This window comes from Magallana gigas, chromosome 3, assembly GCF_963853765.1.
Source record: "Magallana gigas chromosome 3, xbMagGiga1.1, whole genome shotgun sequence".
Lineage (NCBI taxonomy): Eukaryota > Metazoa > Mollusca > Bivalvia > Ostreida > Ostreidae > Magallana > Magallana gigas.
The window spans coordinates 37,249,857-37,267,445 of NC_088855.1; the positions used below are offsets into that span (position 1 = coordinate 37,249,857).

The window sequence follows — 17,589 nt, forward strand, 5'->3', positions numbered from 1 at the left end:
GGTTTCAATGTGATTAGTTTTAATTGATGCAAATTACCATCTGTGTCATGACAAAGTATTTTGACCATGGTTGTTAATGAGCATACAACACTTGGTATCATTACCTCTGGGTTTCAATGTGATTAGTTTTAATTGATGCAAATTACCATCTGTGTCATGACAAAGTATTTTGACCATGGTTGTTAATGAGCATCCCCCTTACATGCACAAAAACATTCTTTTACAAGCTTGACTTACAAAGAGATATTGATAAAACACACACAAGTATATTATTACAAAATTTGTTGCCAAAAATTATTTACAATAAAATTAGTTTGATGAAAAACCAGGAAAATATAATTTATAATCTTTAATTAAAAATCAATCAAAAGTCATTGACGTTTAAATTTCATGAATATATTGGCCTGCGAAGTGGCGAACCATGTTATATTACTTTGTCTGGATGTTGAACTTTCTGAATAAAAAAAATTCGGTCAAACCTATCTAGTTGATGATTAGAATACGTAACATTATATAAGAAGTGAAAGACCTTTTTTTATTTACAAAGTCACTATTAACAAAAGCATGATCTTCATTTTAAAGCTTCATAGTGTGATTTTTCTATCATCAAGCATAAGTTAATGTTTCATGCGAACGAATTCTTCTAAAAAGTTATAAACCAAGTTACACGTGTAGAATCTGTTTGTAATAAAATATTGAAATATTTAAAATATTTATTGGGGTTACAAATAACAAAGTGCATGAAAATACAGTTTAAAAGTATAAACAGAGTTCACCTGTTTAGCCCCCCCCCCCTCCCGTCCCGTTTGCATAGGTTTATACATCAAGTATTTAAATATGCATAGTTTTTATATACAAACTCCATACAGTTTTTACCACATTGTACACCAGGGTTTATTTCTGATTATAACATTATGGTTATTGAAACCCGCCTCAACGTATAGGGTCTTTACGAGGGGCGAAATCAATCTTTTTCATTATGAATATTCACAGACTCTTCCTAGGAAAGTTTACTTTTTATATACATCATTTTAAACACTATTTTATTCATAGAAATTGCCGTATTGCCTTGGTGTTTTAAAAAAACTACTGCATTTCTTACATGTGTTAATTTACACGTACGGAAAAAAATCCATTGCGATCCAGCGTCCAAAAATATGATTTCAACCAACCAACCAACTTTAATAACATTCTTATTGGTGAATTTCATGTATGTATGAAAAACGTTTGTGGAATAAGAAAATGTTAATTAACTTAAAGTTGGCCCACGGACAGTAAGCGGCTGAGACTTCAGGACCATGGCCTCCAATAAACTATGGATGAAACGCGACAGCGTGTGTCGTTAGGTACAACAAAGCAGGGGTTTTACTCCGATGTTGACCAGTACATAAAATGATAAAAGAAACTTTTCTGCTTGCCTAACCACAGTCTAACAAATCACACATATTATATCATTTAATTTGTGAGGCTTTTCACTTTCCCTCGGAGTAAGATTAGGACTGATCAATGAGTGTCATGAGTGCGTCCACTAACATGACCCGTGTAACAGGATCAATTATTATTTACAGTATTTTAATTTTCCTATTACAATGTTTTTCCACCGACTATTATAACTATTCATATATGGTTATTGTTTTCAGTAGTAGCTATAAGTATTAGAATCATTCGTGAAAAAAGGAAGACCAATAGATACTAATCTTGATATTTTAGTAAAATGACAATTTTGAGAAGTCAGTTTTCAAAAACGAAATTTACGTGATAATTTCCCTAGCTGGAAGCCAAATACGTCTTTGTTGACTTTTTCAGTGAATACCCCTTCTGGTCAGATATGACAATTAAAGTTTATATTTTATGTCAAAAGTTTGTGTCCATAAATAGTAACATCGTGATCCCATTCTGCGCACAAGTTGATGCCGTCGTAACAAATTAACTCTCATTAACTGAACACTGTTACCTCAAGCTCAAACATATAAAAGAAATATAAACCTTGTTAATTTGTACAGATTATATTAAGCTGAATAAGATGCAACAGGTATTTATTGCAGTTTTAACGGTGTTTTGCATTGGGTCTTGTTTCGCCCAGCAGCAGGGTAAGTGAAATACTTTATGAGATTGTATAAAATTTGTACCTCAAATTAACAAAACTCGTGAAAAATGTTCTTTACTTCAATCAAAAGTGTTTAAATAATGCCAGCAAAATTACAAAATTAATTTTTAAAAAAATGTCAATTTAGCTAAAGGTGAAGAACAAACTTACGGAAAAACAATGATATTCATAATATTTTATAATATTATACATTATTTTTTGCTTTTTAGTCAGTGTTAAGAGTTAACATACATTCAGGTGTAAAAAGTATGTCAATTTTTCTTATCCCTAAATACTTAATTGAAAATCAACATTATAAAAAGAATTGTTTAAAGATAACCCGTAGATCGATTTAAAAAGATTTGGATGATAAATATCCAGTTTTCTCTAGTTTTTTGGTATATTTTTTTTCCAACTCTTTGTTCCAGAAATTTGATATAAACAGATTATTTTGCTCGAAATTGCAAAGGATATAGTAGAACTCTAAAACAATATTTTGTTGTTGCGTTTGAAATACCAAATTTTACAAATAAGTTATCATAAAACTATTTCCAATGCATATCAAAACGTACAAATTAAATCTGCATTATTCAATATATACATTTTTTTTCAAAATCTGACATCAGAAAACCTTTGAAACATAAGCTTTGTTTTCAATGAAATATGTAGGGAAAAAGGAATGAATTGACATACTTTTAGCATGTGTGTTTACATAAAAAATTTCCGTTTTGTAATTAAATCTCATCAATATTCAGCAGGTCCAGTTTCACTGTGCGGCCCAGTAGGGAAGCTTATTCTGTGCCAGTGTTCTGCAGAAGGGTGTGAGGAGGGACAACTACCTATAGGATTATGTCCCAGTCTTCCAATGATGCCCCTCCCTCCCAGAATGCAATGTTGTCCTCCAATGTACGTGATGTACTGTTCACAACAGAAAAGATCCATGGCCAATAGAAGAGCGGGAGGACTGAATAATTCGCTAGTGTCTCAGAGTTCCAAGATGTCTCCAGGCTTGTAATTTGATCAATTTCTTTAATGACAAACAGTGGACATTATAGTGAGAGTATCTGTGTGGCTACAGAAACACAAGCGTTCACAGTTTGAAGGAAAATCCCCGCTTTCGCAAGACGTTTTAAAAGTAATTGTGCCACCCAAAGAAACGATATTGTGTTCTTGTTAGGAGTTTGGGGTGTGTAAAATGTCGATGATGTTTTAAACCATAACTAAGTAAACAGTTTTGTTTTGTAATAAAGGCTTTTTCATTTTTAGTACCGGGTATCTTACACTGCATGCAAATAACATCATATCATATCATAATGTCTCTTTAATTTGTGCTTCAACAGTAGGTGTGCTGCACTGTATCAGTCCTAAATACTCACTTGAAACAGCATTAACAAGACCTTCATTTTATTCGGCGGATGTCAGAAAAGTATGTCTTTCGCCAAATAAAATAATCTGACGGTCACCATGCATATACAATGTTTTTCTGACATCAATCGGCTACCGTATAACAACTTTGAAAAAAAAATTAAAACTTGTATGGGCAGATCTTGCATGGACATATGAAACATGTACATAGTTGATAAATTATTATCCAAATAAAGATATTCGTTAAAATGTAAAATCCTTATTTTATAAATATTTTTTAGAAAATAAAGAATTTTACATATTTCCGACTGACAGAAATAAAGATTCTCGCTGAATACCTTATTGTAATATTTATATCTATTGAAAATTTTACTTAATAACAAAGTCATTTCATAACAAATCCAAATGTTGTAAAATTTGAAACATTGTTAAATGTCACAAACATAAACCAACTTACCAATATTTGTAAACAATAAAATACTATATATGCTCTAGTTAGCTCTCTTGGTTAACGTGATCATAAAGATTCTTGCTAAATACCTTATTCTAATATTTATATCTATTGAAAATTTTACTTTATAACAAAGTCATTTCATAACAAATCCAAATGTTGTAAAATTTGAAACATTGTTAAATGTCACAAACATAAACCAACTTACCAATATTTGTAAACAATAAAATACTATATATGCTCTAGTTAGCTCTCTTGGTTAACGTGATCATGCCTGTACCAGTGATTTTCATATATTATATTGTAGGTTGTACATATTGTACATAAGTATTTTCTCTTCATTGTAAATTCAGTTATGAGAATAAAGTTCATTGTCATTGTCATTGTCAACATGGACTGTAATATCCCATATACAAGATTTTATGGCGTCCTGGAAATTAATTCTCATTGGGTAAACTGTGTTACGTCAAGTTCTATAGTGACTATAAGATGCAACCAGAACCATAAGCAACCATTTTTGCCACTAGTGGGACTTGTTTGATTAAACGGTGTGACTGAAATTGTAAGGCCAGTGCTAGTGAATTTATGATATCTTTTGTGCATGTATTGTGTAAACAAATAGGTCCTCCTGAAGCGCTGCAGATTCGAACGGGATGTAATTTGACTGTAAGGTCTCTACGGCCGACGTAAAAAAAATTTAACTTATAATTTAGTTTAAAAACTTTTAAAAGAACTTTCTGATGTTAATGACGCTTTTGAATACTATATTAATGTGTTGCTCCTTCACTTGATAAATATTGATACTTTTTAATTAATTATAATTATATAAGATAATTGTACGTCTTAATCGATTACTTATCAATATCTGTTTTGTTTAATCAGTATAATAATGTTTGTTGGACATAAATATATAAAAAAAAGATAATCTTTTGTTTAACCGTAAACGTCCTAGGTCACATTTATGTCTGCATTCAGCATTCCTCAAAAGATTCAATAAATAATAAAACTGTCTTATTCACGCCTGTCTTTTCTTCATTATGAATTGCGCGAACTTTCCGCAAACATGCATAAACATTAATCAACTTTTAAGCTAGACCATCGCCCCCCGAAAATCTGACTGCCACCGTAACCGAGATATCAAGCGTCGGCCAAAGTTACAAATGGGTTACAGGTGAGAGAGAGAGAGAGAGAGAGAGAGAGAGAGAGAGAGAGAGAGAGAGAGAGAGAGAGAGAGTAGCCATAATTTAATTTGGATCAATTTTAAAAGATAATTGCAATAAATTTTATATTCTAAATTAAGAATACAGTGTGACATTGAATGACAATTTTAAATTAATTTAGTATTCTTCGCAGAAATTCATTTCTTCCAAACTCGACAAATCAAATAGCGAAATCTAATGTTATTTAAAAACATATTTGACTAAGTAAAACACATATAAAAAAATCAAAGCCAAAAGATGAAACAAATTTTGAAACATAAAGCCACTTTTCAAGTTAATATCCAAAACCATGATGGTTTAAATAAGAATCACCAAGGGAACAAAATTCGTTGTCTTTTTATGATGTTTACGACATTTATTTGCCACATGTATGCACACATCGCACCAGTTCACACTGAAAAATAAAAAGTAATGTCGTCAAATGCAAGTCCAGCAAAATTTACATATAAACGATATTAGTCTCCCCCCGCGTCCATTGGTCAGACACAGTGGACAGGATGCATCACTTACTCAGTCTAGGTCTACTCTTGATCTGTGTGGGATTTTGTATTCCTCAATACCAGTGGCAAGGTATTTTATTCAAATATCATTGAAAATGTCATTTATATCTGAAAACCATTTTTTCAAACAAAAGATTCCCAATCATATATTCAGATGAAAACCGTATCTCTATTCAAAGATAAAATCAAACCCTTAAGTAAACTTGCTTTAATAATTTTCAAACTTTACTAAATGACACAAGAAGTATCGTATATTTTCATTGATAAAAACACGATCTTTCTTTTGCAAAAAATGTTTATGATGTGCAATGGGCAATAAAATAAAGATTGAAAGATATTATTTGTTGTTCAAAACCAAAAAATTAAAAAAAATATAAAATGAAAAGACCCGAGTTTTTTAAGGCAAAAGAGCACCAGTTTGCATTATAGAATTAGGGTTTTTAGTTGCGAGTTCGATACCACCAAAACTTTGGAATCTATTTTTTCTTATCTTTTGTTAAAATATTCTAAACGGAATTTAGTTAGAAATTTTCCTTTTTTAAACTAGTATTACTACATATCAAATATTCTTAATTGAAAAAAAAAATATTTTGAAATTGTATTTTACGACTAAACCAAATGGGCATTTGCGCTATCTTATTCCCCCATCTTCTTTGGATACTATATGTATGTGTACAATTTCATCAATATATTTAAAAGTATGCATGTTTTGATGACCAGAGCTTCGAACATTCACTTGAACAACTTGTATCAATTTTATTCAATAAGGTAGCGTTGCAAGTAACTAAGGATATATATGATTTCAGCACCTAAAATACAGATACATATGTCCGTGCACTTAATTTTAAAAAGGAGCAGGTGTGGTATAAATCGTGAAGACAATTTCCTTAAAGAAATTCTTTTTTTCGAAAAAAAATTAAATAATGGTTCTATGACGGCTAAAAGGGTTCAGTATTGATTTCATGTTCAGTTTTGGAATATTTCACTCATATCTTGTGCGACATTATCTTCTGTTTCAGCAATAATCCGCCTCATTTACCCTTGATAAAAAACCCCATCCCATCCCCCCCCCCATTAAAAACCCATATTTTTTTCAGTTAAGCCAATTTGTTATAGAAAGTTAAACATCTATATCATAAATGCATGTTGCAGCTTCGCCCGTTTGTGACAAACAGTTTCACCGCTTTAAAGCCAACCCATCTATAGAATAGCCCGAAGTGCGCATCTGACGTCTAATTTATCATAATACTTAACATTAGGGGCATTTATATTGCCTACAAATAAGACATACTTCTAAATAATGATCATCATTGAAATCATTTCATATTCGCCACAAAGCACAGACCTTCAACTACACCAGCCCTTGAATACATGACATTATTAAATTGTACCTCATCTAGAGTTGTTCCTTGCTATGATGGGGATTGCTGATGACAATAAAGCCTATAGCAATGTAAAAGATTTTAGATTAGAGAACATAAGAAAAGAGACACTGACAATGCCAAATTGATAATTGCATGGCATATGGACGATCTTGATTTTGTTATAATTTTACCTCACCTATGCATAAGGCTCTGCTGAGATGTTTTACTCCGTTTAAATTTGTCTGCCGTCCGTATTTGTCGATGTCCTTGGTGTCAATTTGCTCGTTTCATCTCTTACTCCAGAACCACTCAGTCAGTTACAACTAAGCTTGTCACAACGCATCCTATTACAAAGAACTTATATTTTTATTTTGCTCATAAAAGTTTAACCCCAATCCAATTCTTTCTCCTTTAACAGGGATATGTACGGAAGCTTATTGAGGCCAACTTAGCAGAAACAATAATTTCTTTTGCGTTTAAACGCAATGACTATTGCGTTTAATCGCAATCTTTTGCGTTAAATCGCAATAAGTTTTGCGTTTAAACGCAAAAGATTGCGATTTAACGCAAAAGCTATTGCGTTTAAACACAAAGAACATTGCGTTTTAACGCAAAGGTTTGCGTTTAAACGCAAAGTTTTGCGTTTAAACGCAAAAGTATTGCGTTTAATCGCAAAAAATTATTGCGTTTAAACGCAAAGGTAATATTGCGTTTGAACGCAATAATGTTTGCGAATAAACGCAAACGTTTTAGCGATTAAACGCAACAATTTTGCGATAAATCGCAATAATCGTTGCGTTTAATCGCAAAAGGTATTGGGTTTAAACGCAATAGTTATTGCGTTTTATTGCAAAATTGTTTTTTTTTACTTGTTCAAAAAGAGTTTTATGACATACTTATGTTATGTATAAGTAGGACAAACTAATGTTATGCGACAATCATCCGTCAATCTGTTCATTAAACGTTATGTTAGACATTTCTCGATTTTTTCGTCGTGCTCTCTCATCTATTTCTAATTGTTTTTCATATTGTTTCTCATAAATCGAATCTTAATTATTCAATAAAATCAAATATCCGCACATACACTGTATAACTGCCTTCCATAATGCTTTATTATATCATTGTCAAATGAAAGTGATACTGTTTATTCAATATGACGAACTGATTTGGCAATTATTGTAATTGTTATATCACTGATTTGAATAAGTGATATCACCTATTGAAAAAGTGATAACATTTATTAGAATTGGTATCATTACCCATCAATCACTTATTCATCTTGTGATGTGAACAAGGGATATTACATATTTGAAAAAATGATACGTGTATCAGTCTTTGAGTGTGAATAAATGGAATCACCTATTCAAATGGTTTTACTTTTTGAAAAGGTTATATAACCTATTCAATTTGGTTATATCTTGGAGACAATAAATTTTCATAGTATAGCCATCAATGCAACTGTTTGTGCAAGTTCCATTTGTTTAAATTTGTCACACGAATCGACATGCCTCTATTTATAAGGCCCCTTGGCATAATGCTCTTTGCGATGAAGTCTTTTCCGGTTTTTTCAATCCAACTGTTTCTCACAGTCTAGATACAAAGTATCCGGCAAGCAAACATCACTTGTGCATCCATCAATAGCCATTTTGCATGTCATCTCTAAGGAAGAATTTGGAAACAAATATAAGCAAAGACTTATTCTCTCTCTTGTATTTATTTATAGCGCGATCCTTCTTTTCAGGATACATTTGCTTAGAAGTGCCTGATGCTATCAAGTTATGACAACTTACTATTTCATTATAAGTTATTCCAAGTGAAAACCAGAAATTGAGTCATTGTGATGTGTCAAGTGGTGTCATCAAATCACGGACTTGGTACATATACTAAGTATATAGATAAGCAAATGAATTAATTGCGATTTAACGCAAAAATCATTGCGTTTAATCGCAAAATTATTGCGTTTAATCGCAAAAATTATTGTGTTTAATCGCAAAAACGTTTGCGTTTATTCGCAAAATATATTGCGTTTAAACGCAATAATAGCTTTGCGTTTAAACGCAATATTTGTTTTGCGTTTAAACGCAATAATTTTGCAATTAAACGCAATACATTGCGTTTAAACGCAAAACTTTGCGTTTAAACGCAATCCACTTTGCGTTTAATCGCAATACTTTTTGCGTTTTATCGCAATCTTCTGCATTTAAACGCAAAATACATTGCGAATAAACGCAAAAGATTGCATTAAAACGCAATAACTATTGCGATTTAACACAAAATAAATTAATTTATTCACTGATCTGGCCTCAATAAGCTTCCGTAGATATGTAACCAAACGATGATAATAATAGTAGATCGAGACGTTTAAAAATCATATTCTACAGAACGAAAGCCAAATGTTCATATAAAACATTTAATTACAGTTTTTCTCATATACGGTGAATTGGAAAATATGAATAAGCTTATTCATTTCATTTTTTTTAGATTATACAGGTCAAGCTTTTACTGGCTATAACATTGACCTTAACACTGGCAATAGCCTTGACTACAACCCCGGCTCCAACACAGGTTATAACCCAGACTACAGCCCTGGCTATAGTTCCTCCTCTAACGACGGATTTTGCGGTTTCCTTGGAAAATTTCTAATGTGTCAATGCACGGAAGAAGCCATATGTGAGGAGAACCTTATACCTTATGGCTACTGTCCAATGCATCCCATGATGCCGATGGCGCGCACGCAATGCTGTCCAAAATCCTATGTAATGATGTGCTCTCAACAGAATAACCCCTACGAGACTCAGGGGGGAAGTTACTTTCTTATGATGCAGTCTGCAGCCAATAGAGAGCTTTGAAACTTGATTGTGATAATACAATCGAAGATTCTTATAAATATACATTTATTTTTTTCCAGATTCAAAGTGTGTTCGATTATAAACAGTTGATAAAACAACTAAGTACCAGACTTATACTAAAAAATCTTTGTCCATATTAAGTATGGAATTTTAAGGATGAAAGTATTTGAATAGTCACATCGTATATCGTTTTAGAAAAATACCTGTATCATATATAAAATGTTGTAAAATTAGTTTGGTTGAAGTCTTTGCATGACAGATATTAATGCAGACCCATCTTAGTATATAAAACAATTTAAAACTCATCTAATCTGGTTTCATTTTCTCCATTAAAAAACAAGGGAAATCAAATGATTTTTTCAGAAAACAAAAGTCATTCACCTTGTGTTTTTCATTGGGGAAAAAAATTAAAAACGGTCCAACTTCTGTTAGAGTGAAACTTACACGCCCTTACACGTAGAGGCGACAGCTTACAGTACTAATGTACCTGTATACATGTATGTTACTGTATAGTTTATCTATGTAATTATGATGTTGACAGCACGCAACTTTTCTGCGACGCACTTCCGGAAAAAATAATGACGACATGTCTGTTTATACCTTACATAAAACCCCCCAAAACAGTAAAAAAAAAAAAAACCCCACAAAATTGATAGTTTAAACAGGAAGACAATATTCAAAAAAGTTATACTATAGTGTTTGGTCTATAAACTTTAGAAATAACTGATATAATGGGACCTCTATATTGTGATAAGTCAAATAAAATATGGCAAACTATAATATATATGGCAGGAGCTTCGAACAACATCTGCAGTGTCTGTGCTTGACTACACACTGCAGATGAAAATACAATGACAGGAGAACATCAAGCCCCAAACAAATTTCTATCAACTTCCTTAACAGTTATTCAACGCTTTCTGCTAATTAATGTTTAACTCGACATCACGTGTTGCATCATAGCCGACGGACAGCTTCGTTACAAGATGAAGATGTTAAAATGTAAACCTTAAATTCATCTTGTTTCTGTATGATTTCGGCAGCTACATTCGCTATTAATTATTTTAAGCATGCCTCTTTATTTTAAATTTCATAAACAATCATTTGAACTGTTACAGGGCAAGTGTAATTACCTGTAGTTTATCCACAGTTCAGTGTTTTACCAGTAATACAATTTATACATGTATTATACACACTGTAGTTTTCCAGATACTTTCAATATGTTAACTTCTGTTTATAGGCGTCGTCGTAACCGGGGAGGGGGGGGGGATGTAATCCTTTTTTTATTGTCAAGATTTATGATAAGGTCACTCCCCCCTTTTAATTTGCTTCCGACGCCATTGCTGTTGGCATGTGACCTACGATCTGACGTGGAGAAGAAAGATGACCAAAAGAACAAACAGTAAATGTTCAGTTTAAACACATGGCACACTTAGAGGTCAGTGTAATGACATACTACCGCTATCAAATTAACGGCGTCATATTCACAACAATGACCCCGAACACCAAATAAAAAAATCCTCAGAAATTAGAAAAAAGATACGTTTATTATCAAAAAGTTTTAATAAAAAGTTGTAGGTCTATTAAAAATTTTATGAAATTTGTACACCTTTATATTAAAATACAACTCGCAATCGTACATTCATACTTTTTTTTACACTCTCTCTTCCTTCAGTGATGCTGGAGTAAATGCCATGGGTAGTAACTCTGTAAATTTGATCTTTTTAGATGTGTAGTCCGGTTTCACCATGTAGTAATCCATATCCAAATTAAACTGTAAAGATTATCGATACTGACTTGGTTAAATTACGATCTAATCACGTCTAGCATGATTATCTACAAAGTAATACAAGTTCTCTCAGCCATAACAGCTAAATTTTATTAATTTCCCTTGCTTTAAAACAAACGTAACATTCAACCCAGGTACTTCTCAACAGTTTTTACATCATAGCGAGTGATTAGCTAATATTCAGATGATGTAATACATGTACGTTCTGTATATACACCAAATTAATCCTCTTACCTCGGCAACAACCTGTCGACATGCTCCGCAGGGTGCTTTAAAGGAGTCTTTGATATCACTGCAGAAATATAGCAAGATGACATGCAATTAAAAGTTCAACTGGAGATGTTTGAGGACTTTATTTTTCATGACCGGCAATCCTACATGACTTACCAACACACAGCCATCGCCTTCAGTTCTCTGTGACCTTGAGACACAGCGTTTGTTATGGCAACACGCTCTGCGCAGACGCAGAGACCATACGAAGCGTTTTCTACGTTGACACCTGCAGTCAAAAAAAAAAAAAATAGAATTATGCTAGCAAGACTGTTATTCCGTTATTTGAAAAATACTTTACTACCAATCATAATCGACAATACTTAAAAAAAAATTATAGTGTGTTTCGCTAAAAAAAACACCAACAGAAAATGGTTTACATGTACAATACATTTATAAATGTTGCATATTACATAATGGCAAAGCTGAACGAAACATTGATATTGCGATAAATTCAATACAAATTAATTTCAATCACGGTTTGTGGATCCGGTGCCATAATATTATTTCACCATTCCATTCCTCTTGGAATAGTGAGATTAAAATAAAAAGCGAGCTCGTCCGCCAGATGTATAGGTTTTGGAGTCTGGAAGACATGCATATGAAGATAAAGGATAAAGAAAACCTTGAAGATACCGATGCATTGCCAATACCTGTAAAAATCTGGTTCGAAGAAGTCAGCACCGCCGCCCCCACGTGGAAGTTGCTATAGGGACAATAGGCCTTGTCCTTGACCTCTACGGCAGCCTTAACCAGCTCCTTATAAGGTGACTCTGTAAACGTTCCAAACAAACATAGTTCCAAATGTAAAGGCCGTCACTACAGTGATCTATTTTGATCGCATAATTGATTTTCATTGAACTTTTAACGATGTTCAGGTAAACTAAGGTATAAAAAACCAAAGTTTAAATCGAGGTGTTTCATAACGGAGTTTAAAAATCAAAGGAATTCCTCTGACTTTTTTTTTCACCAGATGTCGTTTGACATGGTTGAATGTTTTCTTAAAATTCACAGGTAAAGTGCATGTTTTATATCATTATTTCAATATTCAGAAAGAAGAAAAAAATTGTAGTACCTCTAAGTTTCTGATCGACTACCTAGAAGGAGTTTTTTAGCTCACCTGAGCTGAAAGCTCAAGTGAGCTATTCTGATCACATTTTGTCCGTCGTCCGTCTGTCCGTCTGTCTGTCCGTCCGTCCGTCTGTAAACTTTTTACATTTTGAACTTCTTCTCTAAAACCGCTTATCCAATTTCAACCAAATTTGGCTGAAAGCATCCTTATGGGAGGGCGAATATAAATTGCAGAAATAAAAGTCCGATCTGTATTCAAAGCGGAGAAAACCTTGAAACTGTAGAAAAAGGGGGGTGCATTTTTGAAAATCTTCTTCTCAAGAACTACCGAGGCAAATTCAACGTAGTTTAGCATAAATTATCCTAATGGGAAGGAAAATATAAATTGCAAAAATTAAGTGCTAATTCTGTTTCAAATCTGAGTTATTACGAAAATAATAATAAAGGAAAGGCGTGTTTCAGCTTCGCGTTCGGCATCCGGTAAAATGGGTAGGCAAGACTTGGTCTGGGCAAAACAAAAGATTGGCAGTTATTAATCTACCAATCTCATTAAAATTTCAGGATATTTGATGGACCAGTATATTTGTATTTGCTGTAAATATTGTGCAAAATAATGCGTATTTGGAATTGATGATTGTCGATCTGCCCCGGCTTTTATTTTGCCACGGCCCGTGTTTGCATACTCATTTTACCAAGACTCGTATTCCATACTTCTAAAACGAGGTTCTTTGTTTAAAGCAGCCATGACATTATACGAAAAAGGGTCGATCTGACTATGATGAATTTGCTTGTTGTGCAACACTTGGCGTATGAAGGGAAATTTTTGAAACATGCAAAATATATTGGTGCCGATTTTGTGAAGTAAATTGAGGCTAAATATTTCAATGCGTTGACAGTTTTCACACATGACGTTGGTGTTAGCTTGTTCTGATTTTCGTTTCGTTTTCATTATTTATGCTTTGTAACCTGGGAACTATCGTCTGTATTTCGTGATTTTTACGTATCAAATCAAACAGAGACTTCGGTAAATCAAACAGTTAACTGTTTACCTGCGCAAATTAAGAAAAATCTGATGTATAAAAAAAGTACTGAAATACAATTCATTCTATCGGTAATTCGGCAATATCTTTTGCGTAATGGTAGATTAATGCAATAGGTTTTGTTGAGATGCTCGGCATTTTCTCGAGTTTATTCAGTTTAAATAGAGTTTGATATCGCTGACGGAAATATGTAGGTATATACATGTATATATGATTCATTTCGAAAAAATAAATTGTGTTCCTTTTTTGTTATAGTGCATGTTTCTTGTGTTTAATTGTTTACAATTTTATTTACTAACCATATTTGAGTGTTAAGCTTCGAATTACAAGCAAGATACAAAGATTTGCTCACAATTCTATGTTTGTACACAGATCTTAAAAACTAAAGATTAAAAAAGTAAAAAGTTTGTCAATATTTATTAAGAACATTTTCATACTCTGTTCTTCCAGAAACCAACTTTAACAACTAATTGTATTGTAAACGTAACCTTTTTTCGTCATTATTACTCCTACTGTACATGTGATCCTGGACTGTGTTTATGTACATTTGTATAAACTGATTTTGAACCTCAAATACCAGTAAACTAATCTTGAGTGAATAAAAGAATTAAAAATCTTAGACAATTCTTTTTTTCCATTTTAAATGCTGAATAGGAAATACCAGGTTAAAAATCTTAAGCTGAATGTAATAAACTCATGTGAACAAAATATGACTCAAACTTAGGCGAACTGTGAGCTCTGTATCTTGCTTATAATTCTACGATTGACGCTGAAATTTTGGTTGAACATTAGAAATTCTATATGACTTAGAGTATGTTAAATACTTATACTTGTAAAAACAAAATAAAAGAATGATATTCTGTATATACCTACTCTCTGGAGCCCCCTCTATATACAACAAATAATGTGAAATTTACATCAATTTTGATAGTTTTTCAAACACGAGTAAATAAAAAACGACATCTTTAAAACAGTTTCCATAGTTCTGACACATTTCTGTTGCGGGGATAAGTAATTATCGCTATTCCTAAGAAAATATCACAGCGGAAAATTATCCTGGTTTGTACGCGAGGTAAATAACAGTCATTTAATTATAATGGAGAAGACAAATTAAAATTTTGAATGTTTTAAATTTGAGTATCTCATGAAGGTACAATGTCAAAGATTACGTGTATACTAAAATAAGTGTAAAATTCGAATACTTGACAATATTTATTTTTTGTTATTCTACCGAGGGACCATATACACCCCTGCGAATGTGTTCGGAATGTTTTCTTTATAGTTGCTAAGTACGTAATATATCCAGAGGTGCTCGAATGAAAGTTCACGAGACTTCACCGAGATGTGTTCAATTCCTGTGAAATTTCGAGCGGAAGTATAAGTGTTCGGATAAAATTCTCAAAATACGTGAGTACTGGTCGTTTTTCATATCATATCCTACTTTGATTTATGTTAAAACGTGGAAAGGTTTTAAGATGTATGTCTTATTCCACCATCTAACAGTTATTTTTATTAAACGATAATATTCAGAACAGAGTTATCGTTCGTGTTCAAACACGTGTAGAGTGATTGAAAATATAAACACTGGGTTGCTTAATAATATCATAGCCATGTTTGATGCTTGTATTGTGCAATACCATGTTTAAAAAAAAATAATGGGTGTCTGTTTTGCATAAAAACTTAGTATATCGAGCAATTTTCAAAGAACATTCTGCATAAAATAGTATAGTCTAATTCACTATTGATGTTATTACTAGGTCAGGCGCGGATCGAAAATTAATCCTCTTTTAAGCATGTTAGTTGTTGCAACAGCAGACAAAAACTAATTTTTGTATTGTCACATTTATTTCTAGACCACATTTTTTTCACCAATTAATGAAGATAAAATTTAAAATCAACAAACCTCTAGATTTTATAATTAACAACATGAACCTAAATTCTGTGAAATAGACTATAAACACAGGCACGATTTTTACTGCGAAACTGAAAGGGTCAAATAAAACCACGTGGTCTAAAATTTGAATGACAATAACATTCGCAGGGGTGATATAGCACAAAATCTTTTGCTCAGGTGAGCGATGTGGCCCCATGGGCCTCTTGTTTTTAGTGAAGCTTACGTGTTTTGAATATTATGTGCATACATATAGATATAGATCTTGACCAAACAAACTACATGCTTTAATTTTGTATTTAATTTATTGTTTATGTTTTCAAATGTGTTCTGATTCTTTGGCTTTCAAGTATGCATGTTGACAAGATAGGGCTTAATAATGAAATAGAGTATTAGATTCATGAAATACATCTATACCATCTAAGACATCTTTCTGTCACAGCATTACTGATGTAAAAATATCACTGTTCTTACCTCGTTCCCATTTCAGTGTTACTTTTGTTTAATCTCTGCGTTGGTTAAAAGAGAAAACTTGGTAAAATATATAGGTTACGCATGTATATGGAGATGAGAAGGTAAGTCAAAGATTACTAGATAGTTTAGCTTTAAACAAGATTTGCCAACATTTCAAACCGAAAGTGAATTTGAAGGGTAGAAATTGATAATAATCGATGATGTCATATCTCTCCCTTAGCCCTTTGTTCGTGTTTTCCCGAACATTAGAAACATTGTCGGAATATAGCACAACATTTCCCGTTTAAGTGCATTTGATTTATCTAATGCAACCACATGTATTTAAATTATGTTCTAGGGGAATGGCATCAGTATGCACAGTTCGAGTGGAAACCACATGTGTTTGATATATTTGCTCATAATGTAAGCAATGTTTAGAGCAATTCAAAGTCCTGAATTAATCAGAAAGAATAATTCGTAGCAATTACAAACCTATCTTTGGAATAAAACTATATTTACCTAAACTTTCCACATTCATTGCAGACGCTGTTCTATTCTTCTACCGGAAACGAGATTTAATGAGAGTATATATTTTGACCCGGTGAGCACATCTTATCTCATCCGCCAAGCATAATGTCAATACAACGCAAGCCTCGAAACAAACAACAAAAGATATAGGTTAACAAATGGCGCGAATGAAAGTGAAATATAAAAACGGTGTTTGGATTGTCTCATTAAAATACAAGATTTTTGAAAAAATTCAAACCTCTTTAAAAGAAAAAAATACACACAGGGAGGGTCGAGGATAAGGGGTCTAACATATCTGTTTTCGAGTAGATTTTATGTAAATCGGAGTTTACTAGCTGGTTTGGTTTTAATAGGAAAAGTTTTGAAAGTAGAAACCGTTGTTATGGGCCTGACTTACGAAATTTAAGCTTATTGGTATGATACGTTAATGGCTTTAAAATGTCATGTTGTAAATTTAGAATTTACCGGGTGGTAGTAAATACAAAATTTACAACATGACAATTGACAATTGTCATGTTGTAAATTTTGTATTTACTACCACCCGGTAAATTCTAAATTTACAAAATTGTCACTTTGTAAATTTTGTATTTACTACCACTCGGTAAATTCTAAATTTACAACATGACAAAAATATGCATAATTTTTCATAATTACTTCAGTTAAAATCAATAAACAAAAATGTACAAACATCTTAATGTTTATGTAGACAATTACT

At 32.5% G+C, this 17,589-nt stretch overlaps 1 protein-coding gene and 2 long non-coding RNA genes across 3 annotated transcripts; 1 reads left to right on the forward strand and 2 right to left on the reverse strand.

The window, feature by feature from the left end:
- Positions 1-4,125: 4,125 nt before the first annotated feature.
- LOC136273857 (uncharacterized) lies at positions 4,126-7,407 on the reverse strand. Its single transcript, XR_010712117.1, has 3 exons — positions 7,183-7,407; positions 7,014-7,065; positions 4,126-5,516 (listed from the first exon to the last, which is right to left on the reverse strand). It is a non-coding gene; the product is annotated as an uncharacterized lncRNA (long non-coding RNA).
- On the forward strand, positions 5,582-10,140 carry LOC105335467 (uncharacterized). The gene is made up of 2 exons (XR_010712116.1): positions 5,582-5,692; positions 9,468-10,140. It is a non-coding gene; the product is annotated as an uncharacterized lncRNA (long non-coding RNA).
- Positions 10,141-11,360: 1,220 nt separating this feature from the next.
- Positions 11,361-17,023, reverse strand: LOC105335466 (cytidine deaminase). The gene is made up of 5 exons (XM_011439330.4): positions 16,866-17,023; positions 12,545-12,664; positions 12,009-12,120; positions 11,856-11,913; positions 11,361-11,606 (listed from the first exon to the last, which is right to left on the reverse strand). Exons 1-5 carry the CDS (start codon positions 16,882-16,884, stop codon positions 11,487-11,489), a joined length of 429 nt encoding a protein of 142 aa, XP_011437632.2. The 5' UTR covers positions 16,885-17,023; the 3' UTR covers positions 11,361-11,486.
- Positions 17,024-17,589: the final 566 nt, after the last annotated feature.

Bases quoted from the DNA above. Each gene is read 5' to 3' on its own strand.
- LOC105335466 (XM_011439330.4), bottom strand. The intron at 12,121-12,544 runs GTATTGGCAATG...TTTTGACTGCAG, and splicing joins TTCGAACCAGATTTTTACAG to GTGTCAACGTAGAAAACGCT. The intron at 11,914-12,008 runs GTAAGTCATGTA...ATATTTCTGCAG, and splicing joins AAGGCGATGGCTGTGTGTTG to TGATATCAAAGACTCCTTTA.